The sequence below is a fragment of the Alexandromys fortis genome, unplaced genomic scaffold, assembly GCF_014885135.2.
Source record: "Alexandromys fortis isolate MF-2015 unplaced genomic scaffold, M_Fortis_MF-2015_v1.1 scaffold_86, whole genome shotgun sequence".
In the NCBI taxonomy this organism is placed as follows: Eukaryota; Metazoa; Chordata; class Mammalia; order Rodentia; family Cricetidae; genus Alexandromys; species Alexandromys fortis.
Window position 1 is genome coordinate 889,040 of NW_026067965.1, and position 16,795 is coordinate 905,834.

The following is a 16,795-nucleotide window of genomic DNA, read 5'->3' on the forward strand; positions in this document are numbered from 1 at the left end:
TCTCCTCCCTTCTCCCCACCTCCTCTCGCTCACCTTCCTGTATCCTCCTCCCTGCCGCCTCCCCTCTCTCATTTCCTAATGTTTCTCCACTTGACCTTACCACACACCCTCCTCACTGTCTGTTTTGCCCATCACTTGCTCCCTAAATGGCCCCTGTGTACAGTGACACTCCACACACAGGGGTGGAATGGGCATCATGACCTGGACACTTGCCTAGCCTAGGACGCCAGGTGTCAGAGGCTTCTACTAGGCTGGGACCCCCACCCCCCAGGAAAGCTCACACGCCCCACCTTTCCCCCATTCTGCATTCCAGAGGCTGGTGTTGGCCTAGGGATTGGCCTGTGCAGTGTCCCCTACTTTCAATGTATCTCAGGCATCTTCGTTCACACGCTGTCACCTGGATCCGTGGCGCACCTGGATGGACGGCTGCGGTGGGTCCCCATTTCTCTTCCTAAATGGTCCCCTGGCTTAGAGCAGAGAAAACTGGCTTCCTTTAGGAGTATCTGAGGTTGGCCTCAGGAGAAATGCGGAAGGATTCAGGCTCGACTCAGTTGTAGCACAGCCGCAGCCATGTCAATCACCTGGGCATAGGGAAAAGGGGCGGGATACAAAAAATCTCAGCTGCCCCACACCAGAGCTGTCGATTGAGTTCAATGCTACTGATAGCCCGGAAATCTCTGCGTATGTTAAGAAACATGGCATCTGAGGATGTCAGATGGCAACAGAAAACAAAGGAAGCTTGCTCTAACTCAGACTAGACTGACACAGAATCCATAGTAACACAGACGGTGCAGGGTTTTCCTGTGAGCTCTATGTGCACAACGGAGTGTTTTGAGCAAACCAGCTGTGGTTCATGCACATCCTCACCAAGAGGGCAGAATAATTTCAGATAGATGCTGCAGTCCTGCCTCTCTCCATAGAACTTCTGCCTACAGCAAGCGACCTGATTGGGTAGAAGTCATTATCTCAGTTTAACCCGGTACGGTACTTGCAAAGCCATTCTAACGTCTGCCAGAGGGACAAATGTATCTTTCACGAGGACGTGCTCTGCCCTGCCTTTGTAAACAGGAGACTTTTGCCCTGCTTTAATCCCCCCTCTCCATGATTGCAGTGTAGGAAGGCAAACCCACCTCAGGTGGTGTCTGGATAACCCACCTCAGGTGGTGTCTGAGCTGGAAACTGATCTGTGCTGCCCTCTGCAGGACAACCACTGCTACTGTGCTTGGGATACAGCTGCAGGGTTGGGGGTCCAGCTGTGAGGCTGGGAGACCTGGCTCCAGAGCCAGGGCATCTAGCTGCAGGGTTGGAGGACCCCCTGCCAAGTTAGGATGCTGGCTTTAGCTCTTTTGCCCTCTCCCGGAGGCCCACAGTGGGGTGAGGACTGTTCTGTGCTGAGTGGGCAGAGGTCTTCCACTATTCCTAGAGAACATACATTATCTTAGCACGATAATGGGCTCAGCTTAGCAGAAACACAGAAGGGAGCAGGGGGCCACAGCAGGGGATGCAGAATCAGGAGACTCGAGTCCTGCTCAGCCTGCTTTCTTATAGAACCCAGCACCTCCAGCCCAGAGATGACCCCACCCACAATGGACTGGTCCTTCCCCATCCATTAAGACAATGCTCCTCAGGCTTCCTCCAGCCTGATATTCTGGAGACATTTTCTCAGTTGAGGCTCCCTCCTCTCTGGTGACGTTAGCTAGTGTCAAGTTGACATGCAACCAGCCCTGATGGTTTATATCAGCAACACTGTCTTTTCTAGTTGGGTTCTTTTTCTGTGTCAGTGGTTTCGTCAGCCAGTCTTCTGTTACATAGCAAACACCTGAGGTGTCGGTATATAAGAAGAAAGGTTATCATGACTCCGAGCGTCAGAAGGTCCACGTGTGTCTGACCCGCCCCACTCCGTGTCGGCCTGTGATGTGGAAACACATGATGGCAGAACAAGTGTTCACCTCCAGGCTGGAACTCTGAAAGAGAGATGAGGACAGGGTCACACTGTCCCCTGTAAAGGTGCATCCCCAAGAACCAGAAGGGCTTGCCCTGAGCCCCGGCTCCTAAAGTTTACACCGGTTCTCAGGGCCTTTGCAGAGTACTCATGTAAAGCACAGGAGTTGACAGTAACCAGCACCCCATCTTGGAACTAAAATAAGTCCTCGGCTGCCATCCTTGCTTCTCTTCACATGGACCTCTGCTACATTGCACCTCCGTCATTTCCTTTACCTTTAGCACACGCTGCCCAGTCCTTCCTCCTAGCCACTCCACTTCTGAGGACACTGAGGCCCAGGGTGTGATGAGTTACACCCTGGCTAATCGGCTAGAGGGGATAAACCGCATCCTCAATCCTGATCAGGTCAGTAAGAGAAGGCGAGGGAAAGACAGGTGAGCTTCTATCTACGCTGGACGGCTCTGGATGTGAAACACTGGCCACGCTATGGCCCACAGTGACAGGAGCAGATGGCTGCTTGTCCCACCCTGTTCTGAGTTTTGGTCAGGCGGTGTAGAAAGTCTACTTACTGAGATGTCATGAGCAGCCATGAAGGAAGTAGGTTATTGAGAAGTGGCCCTCTTTCTGCTACAGTCATTTGTTTTATTTTGAGGTTCCTGTGGGTGTTTTTCGCAGGTGTGGTGATGAGATCGTGGAAATCAACGAGTCTCCAGTGCACTGCATGACCCTCAATGAAGTCTACAGAATCCTGAGCCACTGTGACCCTGGCCCCGTTCCCATCATCGTGAGCCGACATCCAGACCCACAGGTAACATGCCGCCGGGCTTTCCTCTGCCCAGGCTCTCTTTCTCTCAGTATTAAAGTCAGGACAAGAGCCGGATGGAAACAGAGATGTCACTGGCTAGGGTTTGGACCCTACTTCCCCAAACTTGTCCAGACTATCTGTGGGAACACATCTCTGCAGCAGAGACCCCCTGACAAACTCCTAGACGGCAGAAGCAATGGTTAGCCACTTAGGAAAACCTTATAGCTAAGTTACAAGTTTAGGGTAGGAGGACAGAATCCCAGAGTCCTATAGGGCAAACGGAAGAGCTCTATTTGTGTGTGTATCTGGTGGGCAGTCATAATGGGAATAGCTGGAGCTCAGCCATGAGGACCGAGAGACAAGCAAGCTGACGGTGCAGAGTCCCGAATCAGCACGTGGCCTCAATAAAGAGACTGACACGGAAGAGGAGAGATCAATAAAGCAGAGCCGCTAGAGTTTAGGTGTCTCTAGACGGGGGCCCGCAGAGAGTCATTCCTGCATGGGGGAGCATTAAGTTCAAAGGCAGAGTCTGAAGGGACCAGCCACAGCTGGAGAGTGGATGGCAGGTTTTGTGGACCAGGCGAGAGTGAGAGCCGATGCTGGCTCGGATTGGGCCATGAGGTGTCGCCACACGGCTGACGTTCTGTGCTCTTTTCTGGACCTGGTGAGGAGCTACAGGCCAGAAGCTTTAGGTGTAACAGGTTCATAGTTGGTTGTTCCAACCTTTGGATAGAGTAGCGTGGGCAGAGAGTAGAAGGGAATGGATGGTGAGGCCCAGGTCTACACAGAAGGCATGGAGAGAGACTACAGAAGAAGGAATTCGAAGCCATACTTGGGAAGATTCAGCAGTAGCTCCTAGCTCCTTAGCTTGGGCTAAGGAGAACATGACTAAGGGATTGGGATAGGAGACAATGACCTAGGAGTTGGGGTAGCATGATGGGGGCGTAGATGTCTGTAGAATATCCAGATAGAAACACCCCATAGGCAGCTACCCTGAGGGCCAATGTTGCCATGATATCCAGGCTGGTCCTAGACTTGAGACTTGATGCCATGGTTATAGATAGGAGAGAGCACCTTGGGGAACCTGGCAATGGTCACTCCAGCTATTTATTGACCTTTTCTCTGTGTGTGTCAGTTGCGTTTGCCAAGCTCCAGTTCACAAACGAGGAAAGCAAGACTTGAAAGGCCTATGAGCACAGCTTATGAGTCACAGAGACAGGCAGTCAGGGGGATGGGTCCGTGGCTTGAAGGCCGCCCACACTGTTGTGCAACCACCACCAAACTTCGCCCTGAGAAACTGAACGCTACCCATTAAACAGTTCCCTCCCCGTGGCCCTTGGTCATCACTTTTTTGTTTTATGTTTTGCCTACAGACCTCCTATTAGCAGAACCATGGCACATTGGCCCTTTTGTTACAGCCTCAAGTCATTTAAGGTTTATCCTTGTCATAACCTCTGCCATCTGCTTGCCTTTTGAAGGCTGACTAATGCTGCCTTGCAAGCATATGCTGCATTTTGTTCAGGCACCCAGCTTTCAATGGATAGCTGTTTATTTCTACTTTTGACTATCACAGTAATACAAAAAAAGACCACGAGACACACACATGACTTTGAGATACTTTTTAATTTCTTGGTTTTTTTTTTTTTTTTGAGACCTAGTCTCACACGGTAGATGAGGCTGGCCTTGACACTCACCATGTAGCTCGAGCTGACCTCAAACTTGAAGCAATCCTCCTGTTTCACACTCCCGAGTGCTGAGATTGCAGGCACGAGCCACCACACCTGCTCTTATTTATGATTTATCCATCTATTTATTTAGTATTCCTTTGTGTGTATACCCCGATGTGGGTCATCTGCTATTTCTATTTTTAATTATTTAATTATTTAAGGACTCTCTATACTGTCCTCCATAGGCACTGAACCACTTTACGTTCCCATTAACAGTGCACAAGAGTTCCAGTTCTTCCATGGCCTTGCCAAGACTTGTTATTTTTATGTGGGGTGTGTGTGTGTGTGTGTGTGTGTGTACGTGTATGTATTAGTGCAGTACCAGGAGAGGCTCGAAGAGGATTTTGGATGTCTTGGATCTGTTCAGTGTGGTTTGGGAACTAAACTCTGGTACTCTGGAAGAGCAGCAAGCATTCTTAACCACAGAGGTCTTTCTCCAGGCCCAAGACTTGTTCTTTTCTGTTTTTTTATTTGAGTCACTCTCCTAATGGGTGTGAAGTGATGTTTCTCTGCGATTGAAATTTTTCACATGTTTGTTGACCATTTGTATATCTTCTTGGGAGAAACGTCCCCCCAAGTCTTTTGCTTAATTTTTAAATGAATTTTGGCTTTTGTTATTGTTCTTTATATTCTGGATTTTAACTGTTCACTAGATATGTGATTTACAAGTATTTTTCCCATTTTGAGAGTTGTTGTTTCAGTCTATTGACTTAGGATGCATACTTTAAAATTTTGGTGTTAATTTTTTTATAATTTATTTTAACTATTTAAAATTTTGTGTATGGATATGTATCAATGTGTGGGTATGTGCATGTGTGTGCAGGTGCCCTCAGAGGGCAGAAGCACTGGGTTTCATGTAGACAGTTGTATGCTGCCCAGCATGGCTGTTGACAACTGAACTCTAGTCCTCTACAAGAGCATATGTGCTCTTAGCTTCTGAGCCATCTCCCCAGCCTAGGAAATTTATTTGTTGTTTTCCTCTTTTGTTTCTCATATTTAGGTTACCAATAATTTATTTTGTAAAATACCCTCTTTCCACGTTGTGAAGATTTTTACTGTTATAGCTTATAAAAGAAGAAATTGAGGCTTAGAAGGTTGAGCTGTGTCTAAGTATATTGCATCTAGACAATGGAGAAACTGGCATGGGATGTATGTCTGCTTGATTTCTAGACTCACACTTTATTAATCTATGTATCTACTATCTATCTATCTATCTATCATCTATCTATCTATCTATCTATCTATCATCTCATTCATTCGTTCATTCATTTATTCCTTTCTTTCCTTATTTGTTATTTATTTATTTATTTTTATGTGTATGGGTGTTTGCCGGATTCTGTCTGTGTGCTACATTCATGCAGTATACAAGGAAGTCGGAAGAGGGTGTTGTATCCCTTAGGACTTACAAACAACTGTTAGCCACCATGTGAGTGCTGGGGATACAACCCCGGTCTTCTGGAAGAGCAGTCAGTGCTCTCAAGTGCTGAGCCAGCCCCTCCTATCTAACTGTTACTGTGAGGGGACTAATGGCTTGTGAGCATAGCACAGGCCCTATAACGGTCATGGTGATGACCGTGACACTGAGGTTACATCACTGCTAAGGGAATAGCTTCCAGAAGTAGACTACGAAACGGTGACTTTGCCTAGAGTTTCACAGTAGTGAGGAAAAGGTTGGAGAACCAAGGGGGATCAATGGACATTCCTTTATTGATGGACACAAAACACCTGGAGGATCCCGGGGGCTTGTTGATACCCAGGGCACTTCTGGAAACTGAATTGGCCAGCTCTTTGCAGAGTGGAAAGTAGAAGCCCTGGGCGTGGCAGGTACAGTCTTGGGAATCTGCTGCACCTGCCTCCTCTTCTTGCTTGAATTGGTGGTGGATCTTTTCCAGGTTTCTGAGCAGCAACTCAAGGAAGCTGTGGCTCAGGCTGTGGAGGGCATCAAATTTGGAAAGGAGAGGCACCAGTGGAGCCTGGAAGGTGAGGGGCGCGGTGGTGGAGGTTCCCTTGGAATAAATATCTCTGCCTCCTCAGGAAGCTGGGGATTTAGCTATTAACCCACCCTCTGCCTCAGCAGCATGAGAACAGTCACGGTGCGCACGCGTGGCATCAGACAACAACGGTAGAAAGACGGGGGCTCGCCAGTAAAGTCTGGCTCTCATTTTTGCTTTGTGCACAAAGTACAAGGTTTGTATTGTTTTAAATGTGGCAGGTGCTCAGCAGTCGTTCCCAACCCTTTCATCACCCGCCAGACTGCCTTGCCCGCATAATGCCCCGTAGGCTTTGGGTTTGCGATTCCTAATCTGTTATAATAGACATCGAAAAATCCCTAATTTATCTTGACCTGCTATATTATTCCACCCCATCCTCACATCTAATTTTTATGTACATGGTATTAGAATAAGGGAGACTCTGGAAGGCTCCTTGCCAAAGACACAAGAGCAGTACACAAAGAAACTGGTCTCACGGGGTTAGGAACCTGGCTTTCTGGGTGGTTCTTGTGTTTAGCCTTTGAGCATTTGCCGGCTCATCCCAGGACACACATGTGCCAGGCCGTCTTGAAGAGTTAGCACTGATGCTGGCAAGGAGGCTGAAGTGTGTGGGAAACATTCAGAGGAAATGGCAAGACCACACAGTGTTTCTATTAGGTCCTCCTTAGGGTTCCACTCACCCCAGATGTGAAGAAACCCTGGGTTTGACAGGGAGCACCCCCACCCCCACGAGCTCACTGCTTACAGCGGTAGGAGGTGGGGTGATTAGATGCAGGGCAATGTCAGCTTTCATACCTTCCTCTGGTGTTTTAGGTTTCTCAAAGACGTGTTATCCTACAACCGAGATAAAGCCGAAAGCTCCTCCTTAAAGGGTGTTTGGGTCCAATACTGCTGGCTTCAGTGCTTTCTTGTGGGAGCCTTTTTGGCTCTCCTAACCACACCAAATGAACCCACAAACAACCAGGCCTCCATGGCTCCCAGTCCCTTCTGGAAAGGGGTACCTATGACTATCTGCCACTAGAAAAAACAGCATCTTGGGATGTGTAGGTGCCACTGTTCAGAAAACTGCAGTGTGTGAGACGGAAAGAGAGAGGGGGCGGGGCTGTGGCTTCACTTCTTTTGTTGGAAGAAGATGGTACCCCATCGGGTATGGGGTTCAAAGCATGTCCACATGTTCTTTTCCTTTGCTAGTGAACTGCGAGGCAAGCCGGGCAACGTTGGAATTGCAGCCCCTTTCACACACACACACACACACACACACACACACACACACACGGAAGTGGAGCGTTAGCCTCCTCCCAGGAAGAGCATGCTGAAGCAGAGAACAGTGTGTAGATGTCCTTTAGGTTAGCTGGAGGTCTGCTCCTATGCAAGGGAGCAGAATAGAGAAGTGGAGCTTGGTGGGATTGGAATCAGCCAGCCCTGGGCCCCTCTAGTCAGCATGATCCATTCGGCTTACCCCCAGTTAGCAGCAATGGCTAGCTCGGTCTAAGCCACCTTGACTTCCACCAGGCCCTGAGACTGGGCTGTTCTCACAGAGGTATGGTATCTCCCTGCAGCTGCAAAACCCCAAAGCTCACAGCTAACAGCTAGCCACCAGTTTCTCCAAGGCGGGGACACCGAACTCTTACATGATGGGCCATATTGGGGGGCCCGAACGGTGCATCTCTGTGTCTGTCACTTGCAGGCCCAGAAAGGCCGAATGATTTTCTCAAGTAGAAACTAGAAAAGGCATGGAGAGCCCAAACCCAAGGCTGCCAAGCTCCGAGTCTGAGGTGGCCCGCCACTGAGCAGTGGGGCGTATAGAGCGCTTGCTACCTGCAGCCCCAGGGGTGTCTGCTCTTCTGAGGCTCCGCTAAGGTGTTTCCTTGTGCTCCCATGCAGGTGTCAAAAGGCTGGAGAGCAGCTGGCATGGGCGGCCCACCTTGGAGAAGGAACGCGAGAAGCACTCGGCACCTCCACATCGAAGGGCCCAGAAGATCATGGTCCGCTCCAGCAGCGACAGCAGCTACATGTCTGGGTCACCCGGGGGAAGTCCCTGCAGCGCAGGTGCGGAGCCACAGCCTTCTGAGAGGGAAGGCTGCACCCCCAGCCCCAGTCTGCCCCCAGGGCAGGAGCAAGAGCCCCATCCTGGGGTCCTATCCAGGCCTCAGCAGGAGAGCCCACCCCTTCCTGAGAGCCTGGAAAGAGACAGCCACCCGCCACTGAGACTGAAGAAATCTTTTGAGATTTTGGTGAGAAAGCCGACATCCTCCAAACCCAAGCCTCCACCCAGAAAATACTTTAAAAATGACAGCGAAACTCAGAAGAAACTGGAAGAGAAGGTCACAGACCCTCCTGGCCACACCTTGCCCACATGCAGCCAGGTAGGAGGGTGTGCGCGGTGGGACATGTGTCCCCTGCGTTCGAGCAGCTGCTCTTGAGCCTTAGAAATATCTTCAGGTTTCCTGTACTTTGGCGTAGAGAAACACTCTTAGGACCACCCTGGAGAGACACGTGACTTCGCAGGACCAAAATGGAAGTCCCGGGCCTGCCAGCTGTTGGCAATAGAGTTCTCTCAGCGTGGTGAAGCCTCAGCAGGGTCACTCTGTGTTGGGGAGGCTGAGCCGGGGAATCTCAGGTGCTCTGCTTACCCACAGCTGTCACCCAAATAACTAAAAGCGAGGGAGGACTAATTGCCTGTGGGAATGCAAGACAATTGTGAGAAACTGAGAAACTGGTCCCAATATTCGTTCTTAACTTTGCCTCCCATTGGTGGGGAGACTGGGGGAACTAGCCTCTCTTTAAGTCTAGGTGTCCTTAGCGCTACTTGGCGCTTCTTTGAGTGCCTCCCTCCACCGGCTGTTGTGAGAATTACATTCCCCTCAGTGTTTAGCGGTCCACCGTCCCATCCATGCCTTCCTCATCTCAAGACCTTGTTTCCTCAGCCCTACTCCTCCGGGAAGGCAGGTGGACAGAAAAAGGAGCTGGTGAAACTTTTAACGAAGGGCACCATGCTAGATATGTTTGTGTATACCGTCTCAGTTTGTCCTTGCAAGAGTCTGAGGGCGAGGGTCCCAGTTACCAGAAAACAAACTTTGAAGTTCACATTGCTAGAGATAGCATGTAAAGTAAGGCCTCTGGGAATCCCCTAGAAGAAGCTAAATTGCAGGTTAGCAAACTTGGGTGAGGTGGTTGTGGGGAGGGACGTCTTGAGTTCCCTAGCTAAGGCACAGTGAAGGAAAGGAGGAGCCTTTACCAAACAGGAAGTGCAGACTTTCAGACAGCTGAAGGGCAGGGCTGGCTAGCAACCAGGGATGGGCTAGCCCGTGGATCTGCTTACTTGACCCCCACTTCAGCAAATATGCCATTGCTTCTGAGTCTGAGAAGGCACATCAGAAGCAGGCAGGTGAGAAGGTAGACTTTTTGCCTTCTATCTGCAGGAGAACAGGTGCGCCATGATGCCCTTGGGCCGCCTGATTGGATGGGGCCCATGTAGGGGAGGGAGCCTTGCCAAGTTAGGCAGCCAGCAGAGGAAGCAGGTTTTTTTTTTTACAGGGCTACAGGGACAGTCAGGCAAGGAGCCAAGGTGTTAAATACAGCACAAAGACACATGTGCATGAGTTCGCACAGGTGCAGCACACACGCATGCACGCACGTGCCACACACACACACACACACACACACACACACACACTGCTTTCTCTCAGACTCAGCATCCCACATCTTGAGCAATTTGCCCCACCCTGCCTTTGGCTTCCTTCCCTGTCCTCCCTAGCAACATGGTCCTCACTAACACAAAGGCCATTCTGTGACTGTTTTTTTTTTCTTCCTTTTTTCCGTCCTCTCTGCATTGTCTCCCAGGGCCAGCAGACCCTTCTGTAACATATTCATACAACCAGCAGAGCATTGTTGTGCTGGGAGAGCGAGCACAAAGACAGGATTCTATCCTGGCAGAAAACAGGAAGCAATTGAGTTTACGCACCGTGCTTAACACATCCTTGGCCACTCCTGGGCCTGAGTGGCTCTTGTTGCCTGTGGTTCTATGTTCAACCTGTCTTGCTCCCTCTCCACTTTCTCCCTCTCTCTCTTCTCCTCTTCCTACATTCTTCTCTAGTTCCTTTCTGCTGTCTTTTCTCTCTAGGGTCCTAAGACCCTTTGCAAGCAGATAGTATGACAGTCTAGGCATGTTTCCCATTTGACGTCACTAAAGGCAATCCAATGTCCTCTACCAAAAATGACCTTCAAGGTATTTCCCATGGGGCTGGAGAGATGGCTGCTCTTCTAAAAGATCCGAGCTTCATTCCCAGCACCTACATGGTGCCTAGTAATCATGGTGCCTGTAACTCTGGTTCTCGGGGATCTGACGCCCCCTTCTGGCATCTGTGGGCACTGCACTCACATTGTCTCAACATACATACATTGAAGAAAACTATATTGTCTTCTCTGCGGAGTCCGTATCTCTCACCCTCTTGCTTTCTTTCCTCCCCTCTCTCTCATTCACCAAGCACTGAGCCAGAAAACATTTGCCTGAGAAAATTTTGTTTAGAAGTCAAATTAATTTTAGCATTGATTTTAATGACCTCTTCCAATGAGAATGCGATGTCAGAGGTATTGGAGGAGGCCAAGGAGGTAGCTCATTGGTAAAGGGCCTGAAGCGAAGCATAGGGGCCTGAGTGAAGTCCCAGAACCCCTGTCAAAAACAACAACAACAACAACCCAGCACAGGGAGGCAGATGCAGGCAGAGGCAGATCCCTGGTCCTTGTTGTCAGTCAGCCTAGTCTATTTGGGGCACTCCGGACCAAAAGAGAGAGGGGGAGAGAACTGGAATGGTATAGACCTCAAAGGCCACCCCCAATGACACACCTCACCAACAAGACCACACCTCCTAATCCTGCCCAAACAGTCGACCAACTGGGGTCCAAGCATTCAAATGTATGAGCCTATGGGAACCATTTTCATTCCAACCACCACGGGCGTACATCAGGGGCTTTTTCAAGATGACTTCCTATGCCTTTCTGTAAAAGCACTCAACGGTCACCTCACAGAGCCCCTAACAGGGTGCAGCGAGTTTTCCTGTGTGGTAAACATCTTGGAGAAGCCCAGATGTTTTTATTGGCTTACTGTTAAGTGCTAAGGGAACTAGCTCAGGAAAGCCTTTGGAGGCTCTGACCCTCAGTGTTTCAGAACACTCCCTTAAGTCTCCACCCTAGAGCTTGGGCTGGTCAATGACTGTGGTCCCTTTCCAACTGTTCCGGTTCTTTCTTTCCCAAAGAGTGTTTGCGGACAGCATAGACACTAAATCTGAGACCCTGGGCATTTGGCGTGTCTTAGGTTAATCCTAAATGAGGCAAATGCCCCTGCTTCTCTCCTTCCTCTGGAAGAAGGCCTATAGCCTTGTCCCCTGGCCCATCGTGACCTGACTCCTCAGTGAGCAGGACTTGGGAGGCGCCCCAGCACAGAACATTTCTCTCCCCTAAAAACGTGTTGCAAGCACCATTTAGATGGGCCTGGCGTTGCCTTGTCTTCTATGGGGCACCATGCTTGGTTGCCTGGCAAAGTCTCAGTTTTGCTCCAGAACCGTATGCAAAGCATTTCTCTAGCAAGCCTTCAGTGCTGCTGAGGTCCAGTTGCCCTCTGCTGCCCCTGGACCCTGACCCTCACTCAGGCTACCTAAACTGTAGGTGGCTACTTGGTCCTGGTCCAGTTCCTCACAGGCTGTTTTAAGAAGGATGCTGAGGCAGCAGTCATCTCCATGGAGAAAAAAAAATCTTCAATAGATCGGCGGTGTCGCTCCATGTGCTGCGGAAGGGAGCCAGAACACAGAACTAGATACTAATTACCCCGGGAATCTCCATGTGGAGCTCAGATGGTAGGGTGCTTTCCTCGTAGACAAGAAGCCTGGATTTGACCTCTAACACCAGCTGAGCCAGTGTGATGGCGCACGCTTGGAATCCATGTACTTGGGACATGGAAGCGGGAGCACTGGGTTATCTCTGACTACACAGAGTGCTTGAGGCTAGCCTAGGACCCATAAGACCTTGCCTCAAACAAAACTGGGACTGACAAGCAGGCCCAGCGGGTAGAGGTGCTTGTCACCAAGCTGATGACCTGAGTTCGATCCTGGGGCCCATGTGGTAGAAGGAGAGAAGGAATTCCCATACACGGTCCTCTGATCTTCCTGTGTGTGCTGTGAACACAGTCAAGAACGTCATTTGAAAAACTTAAAGCCAATGAGGGAAGCATGTGACATGCTTCTCTTTTGAGTGGTCCTAGAGGGCGGTTTCTTTGGCCCCTGCGTGTGCCTTCCCGGGTCAGGTAGTGGGCCAGCATCTTTCTCCTCCCCACCTCTTGTGTCCGTCACAGATGGCCAGCAACTTCCATTGTCTGCGACACATGCCCATATTGAGCCCAGCAGGTTGTTGGAAGCCTAGGATTACCAGAGCATCCAAGAGGGGTTAACGGTGCAGCAACAGCCCAGTATGGGAGAAAGCAACCCTTCCGCACCGCTGCTGCTGCTGAGAATGTCCCTCTAGAGGTGTCTCAATACTCACTTTCAAGTCCTCATCAAAGAGTGCCTTGCCTTCTCACAGCTGGAGGCTACCGTTTTGACACAGTCTGGCTTCCTGTTTACACCACAGGAAACCAGAGAGCTGCTGCCTCCACTGCCACAGGAAGACACAGCCAGGAGAAGCCCCTGCACCGCTGCCTGCTGCCCAGGGCCTGCAGTCAGCACACAGCCTTCGTCCTCTACAGAGGGGGAGCCAAGGAGGAGCGCCAGTCCAGGTGAGCCCCCGCGGGGGGTCTTCCGGTAGGAAGGTCTTCCTGGAGAAAGTGCTAGGAATCAAGCAGGAACCTAGAGTTTGGGCTGAGGTCAGGGCCTTGCATGGACACAGTGGACACCGCCAGTGACTGGGGTTGAAGGGACAGTGAGGCTTCCGGGGTGCTGGGGCAGGAGGACAGGGGCAATGCCCTTCTGAGTGATAAGCTTCCTAGCTGAAGCAATGATTTCAGGGAGATGGTGGTACAGATGCCGGCCACCCTGGAGGGGTCTACAGGGAAAGATGGCCCAAGATTATAGCTCACCCAGCAACCCTGAGCAACTGCATTCCCCGGGTGTCGGCAGGACAGCGTACGTTATCCATTATGCTCGAACCTGAGCGTGCAGCATGGGAAAAGCGTGAGCGGTGCTTGCGGATGGTCACCACATCCGGGAGGTGGATAGTGGCGGTAGGTCCAAGTGGTGCACCTCAATACAATGCCATAGTCTGAGTACTTACTGGCTTACTAGAAAGAGCAGAGGATCCTGGGTTTACCCTTCTTTAACAGTGATCCTGGGCAGTCTACTTTGCTTTTGTGGGCTCGTTCACTGGTCAGCAAGTATTAAAGATCACACAGAATGCAGGTATGTGACTCACTGCGGCTAGGGGGTGTGTGAGGCTGTGTTTGGGGCCAGGGATGAGGGAGGAAGGGATGCTCCAGACAAGTTTCTGCCCTGAGGAGCTCCCAGTGTGGCAGAGGGGTGAACGGAACGGGGAAGCTACAAACCATATCCCTTAAGCACACAGAGGCCTCTGGAGAGCAAAGGACAATATAAGTGGAATGATTTAGACATCTCACCCAGAGAGGTGCCCCACCGAGGGAGACTCCACTTCCGGAGACCCCACTTCCCCACCCTCCTTTCCCTTGGTTATCCTAATTGAGGACACACCCTCGTCTGCAGAGGGCTTGCCTGTAGAACTTTGGACTCTTAATCCTTACCATACCAGTTCCTTATAGCTGAGCAATCTGTAAATGCAGAAACAGTCTAAGGGCAAGACCACCTTGCTGAAGTCCCAGAGTCACTAGTACCCACCCAGGCCTTCACAGTCAGGCAGGGCTCTTCTTTGGTGTCATCAGGGTTCATTGCTCTGCTTCCCTTGAGGCACTGTGGAAAGAGACGGGAGGGAGCGGTGTTCCTCAAACAAGGGCTCATTCTTACACGAAGGCTCTCCCTGAGACACGCAGCCCAAGCGGCCTAGTCTTCAGCAGACAAGGCTGAGGCGTGGGAAACACAGAGGGCTGACAGTGACATCCCTCTTGAATGTCACTCAGGGGCCAACCACCCATTTATAGGGAAGGGAGTCGAGTGCAGGGTCTCCCCTGCCCACGCAGGTAGATGCCAATTTAATGTCTGTCATCTCATTCTGAGGAAGCTCTTGCCATGTTGCCCCTTGGACAGAGCAGCCCGAGGACATCATGGTCACAAAGCAGGTGACACAGTGGGACACCTTGTGGGACTTACCACATCCCAAATGCCCAGACCGCAGCCAGATAGATCAACTCAGAACTGAGGAGCGGACCTTTCAGATTCCAATGTAGAGCCCAAATTCAAAATTAGTGACACACAGCTTTGTTTTTTTCTCTTCTACCTGGAAGAGCTTAATCAGTTCTTCTGATTGAGAAAAACTCATTTTCCAAGCAAGCTGGTCCGTGACCTGAGTGTGGGCAGAGCCCCTCACTCCCGCGACGTCACGGCTTCAGGAGCAGGTGGGTGCAGAGCTGTGCCATGTGCCTTTGAAAGGAGCGAGCCTCAGGAAGCTGTACTGCACCCCACCGGCAGGCACAGTCATCCCTCCTGCTCTTGAGTGACACGGACAGTTCAGATCAAATATGGTGACCCACAGGAGGCTCGTGGAGTGGAGATTTAAAAAAGCAAAAGAATTGCTTTCGTTTCTCATTTCTCGTAAGTGATCTGGGTGACCACTTTAGACAGTGGAGAGGACCTCTGAGCGGGCAGTGAGGTGGCAGGGGGTCTGGCCTGCTGGTCTGACCCTGACCACCCTGGCCCCTCATCTGTCTTGATTGCTAGAGTCCTCCCTTGTCAAACGACAGAGCAGGTACTTCCCAAGAACACGCCCAGTTCTAGGATGTTAAGATGGTAAAAGGGTCTCTCCTCTGGCTCTTCAATTCTGCCTGTTGGCACCCCACTTAGGTGACAACACTTGGCCCTGGCCCCTAGCATGCCCACTGTTTTCTGCCCCAGGGCTCTTCAGCATCGTAACTTGAATTTACAGAGAAAATCCCCAGTGAGGTGCTCTGCTCAGGTCTGGCTTTGTTTCTGCCCGCCAGCGTCACCAGGAAAACACCCGCTGCTGAAGAGGCAGGCGCGGATGGACTATAGCTTTGACACCAGCACCGAAGACCCTTGGGTTAGAATTTCCGACTGCATCAAAAACTTATTTAGCCCTATCATGAGTGAGAACCATAACCAAATGCCATTGCAGCCCAACACCAGCCTGGGTGAAGAGGACGGGACACAGGGTCACCCAGAGGGGGTCCTGTCAAAAATGGATACTGCCAATGGTGCTCCCCGAGTTCACAAGTCGGCAGATGGCTGTACTGTGAAGAAGGGGCCCCCGGTAGCCCCCAAGCCAGCCTGGTTTCGTCAGAGCCTAAAAGGTCTGAGGAATCGTGTCCCAGACTCCAGAAGACTTCCGGATGTAGCCTCGGCCATTCAGCCAGCACCTGTTTCCAGGGAGTTATCGGGGCCACACTCACAGGCCTCCTCCTCCTCCATCAGGCAGAGAATCAGCTCCTTTGAAAACTTTGGCTCCTCACAACTGCCAGAGAGAGGAGTCCAGAGACTGAGCCTGCAGCCCGGCTCCGGGGAGACCACCAAACTTCCAGGAAAACAAGACGGAGGACGGGTTTCTGGTCTCCCGGGGCGAGGGCCTACAGTTTCTGCTAAGCACAGGCAGGCAGCAGCAGAGCCAATAGCCACAGGCTTCACTAACACCTCCGAGGTCAGGGACCCAGGTGTGTCTGAGTCCCCTCCCCCGGGCCAGAGACCCAGCCCCAAAGCTCTCTCCCCAGACCCTCTCCTGAGACTGCTGGCTGAGGATGCTCAAGGCCCAGGCATCAAGATGCCAAGTCAGCGGGCACGGAGCTTCCCCTTGACCAGGACCCAGTCCTGCGAGACAAAGCTCCTGGACGAAAAGGCCAGTAAGCTCTACTCCATCAGTAGCCAGTTATCATCGGCCGTCATGAAGTCCCTGCTGTGCCTCCCATCTTCCGTCTCCTGTGGCCAGATCGCCTGCATCCCCAAGGAAAGGGCGTCTCCAAAGTCACCTTCCGATAACAACACAGCTCCAGAAGGTCCTGGTGAAGTAGTCGCCTCGGACACAGGGTTCTCCCTCAAGTGAGTGTCTGTGTCCTGCTTGCTCTCCACTGTCCCCATTCTTCTAGTTTACATTATATGGCAATTATATATATTATATATTAACGTTTCTCAGTTACGCTAGTTAAAAAAAATCTTTTCGCCTTATGTGTATGTGGTCACATGTGCATTGTAGCTCTGTCCTCTATGTT

General features: G+C 51.0%; 1 protein-coding gene across 7 annotated transcripts in view; it reads left to right on the top strand.

The window, feature by feature from the left end:
- The window catches only part of Il16 (interleukin 16), a 99,201-nt gene that overhangs the window by 73,091 nt on the left and 9,315 nt on the right, over window positions 1-16,795 (top strand). For 5 of the 7 annotated variants that reach the window (XM_050153933.1, XM_050153932.1, XM_050153934.1 and 2 more), the window contains 6 exons: window positions 314-431; window positions 2,618-2,750; window positions 6,367-6,454; window positions 8,350-8,831; window positions 13,087-13,231; window positions 15,557-16,625. In XM_050153933.1, the coding sequence (XP_050009890.1) occupies window positions 314-431; window positions 2,618-2,750; window positions 6,367-6,454; window positions 8,350-8,831; window positions 13,087-13,231; window positions 15,557-16,625 (2,035 nt within the window). Of the gene's footprint in view, window positions 1-313; window positions 432-2,617; window positions 2,751-6,366; window positions 6,455-8,349; window positions 8,832-13,086; window positions 13,232-13,583; window positions 13,676-13,695; window positions 13,851-15,556; window positions 16,626-16,795 lie in introns of those variants that run through there. The other 2 variants (XM_050153938.1, XM_050153937.1) reach the window with 2 other exon arrangements.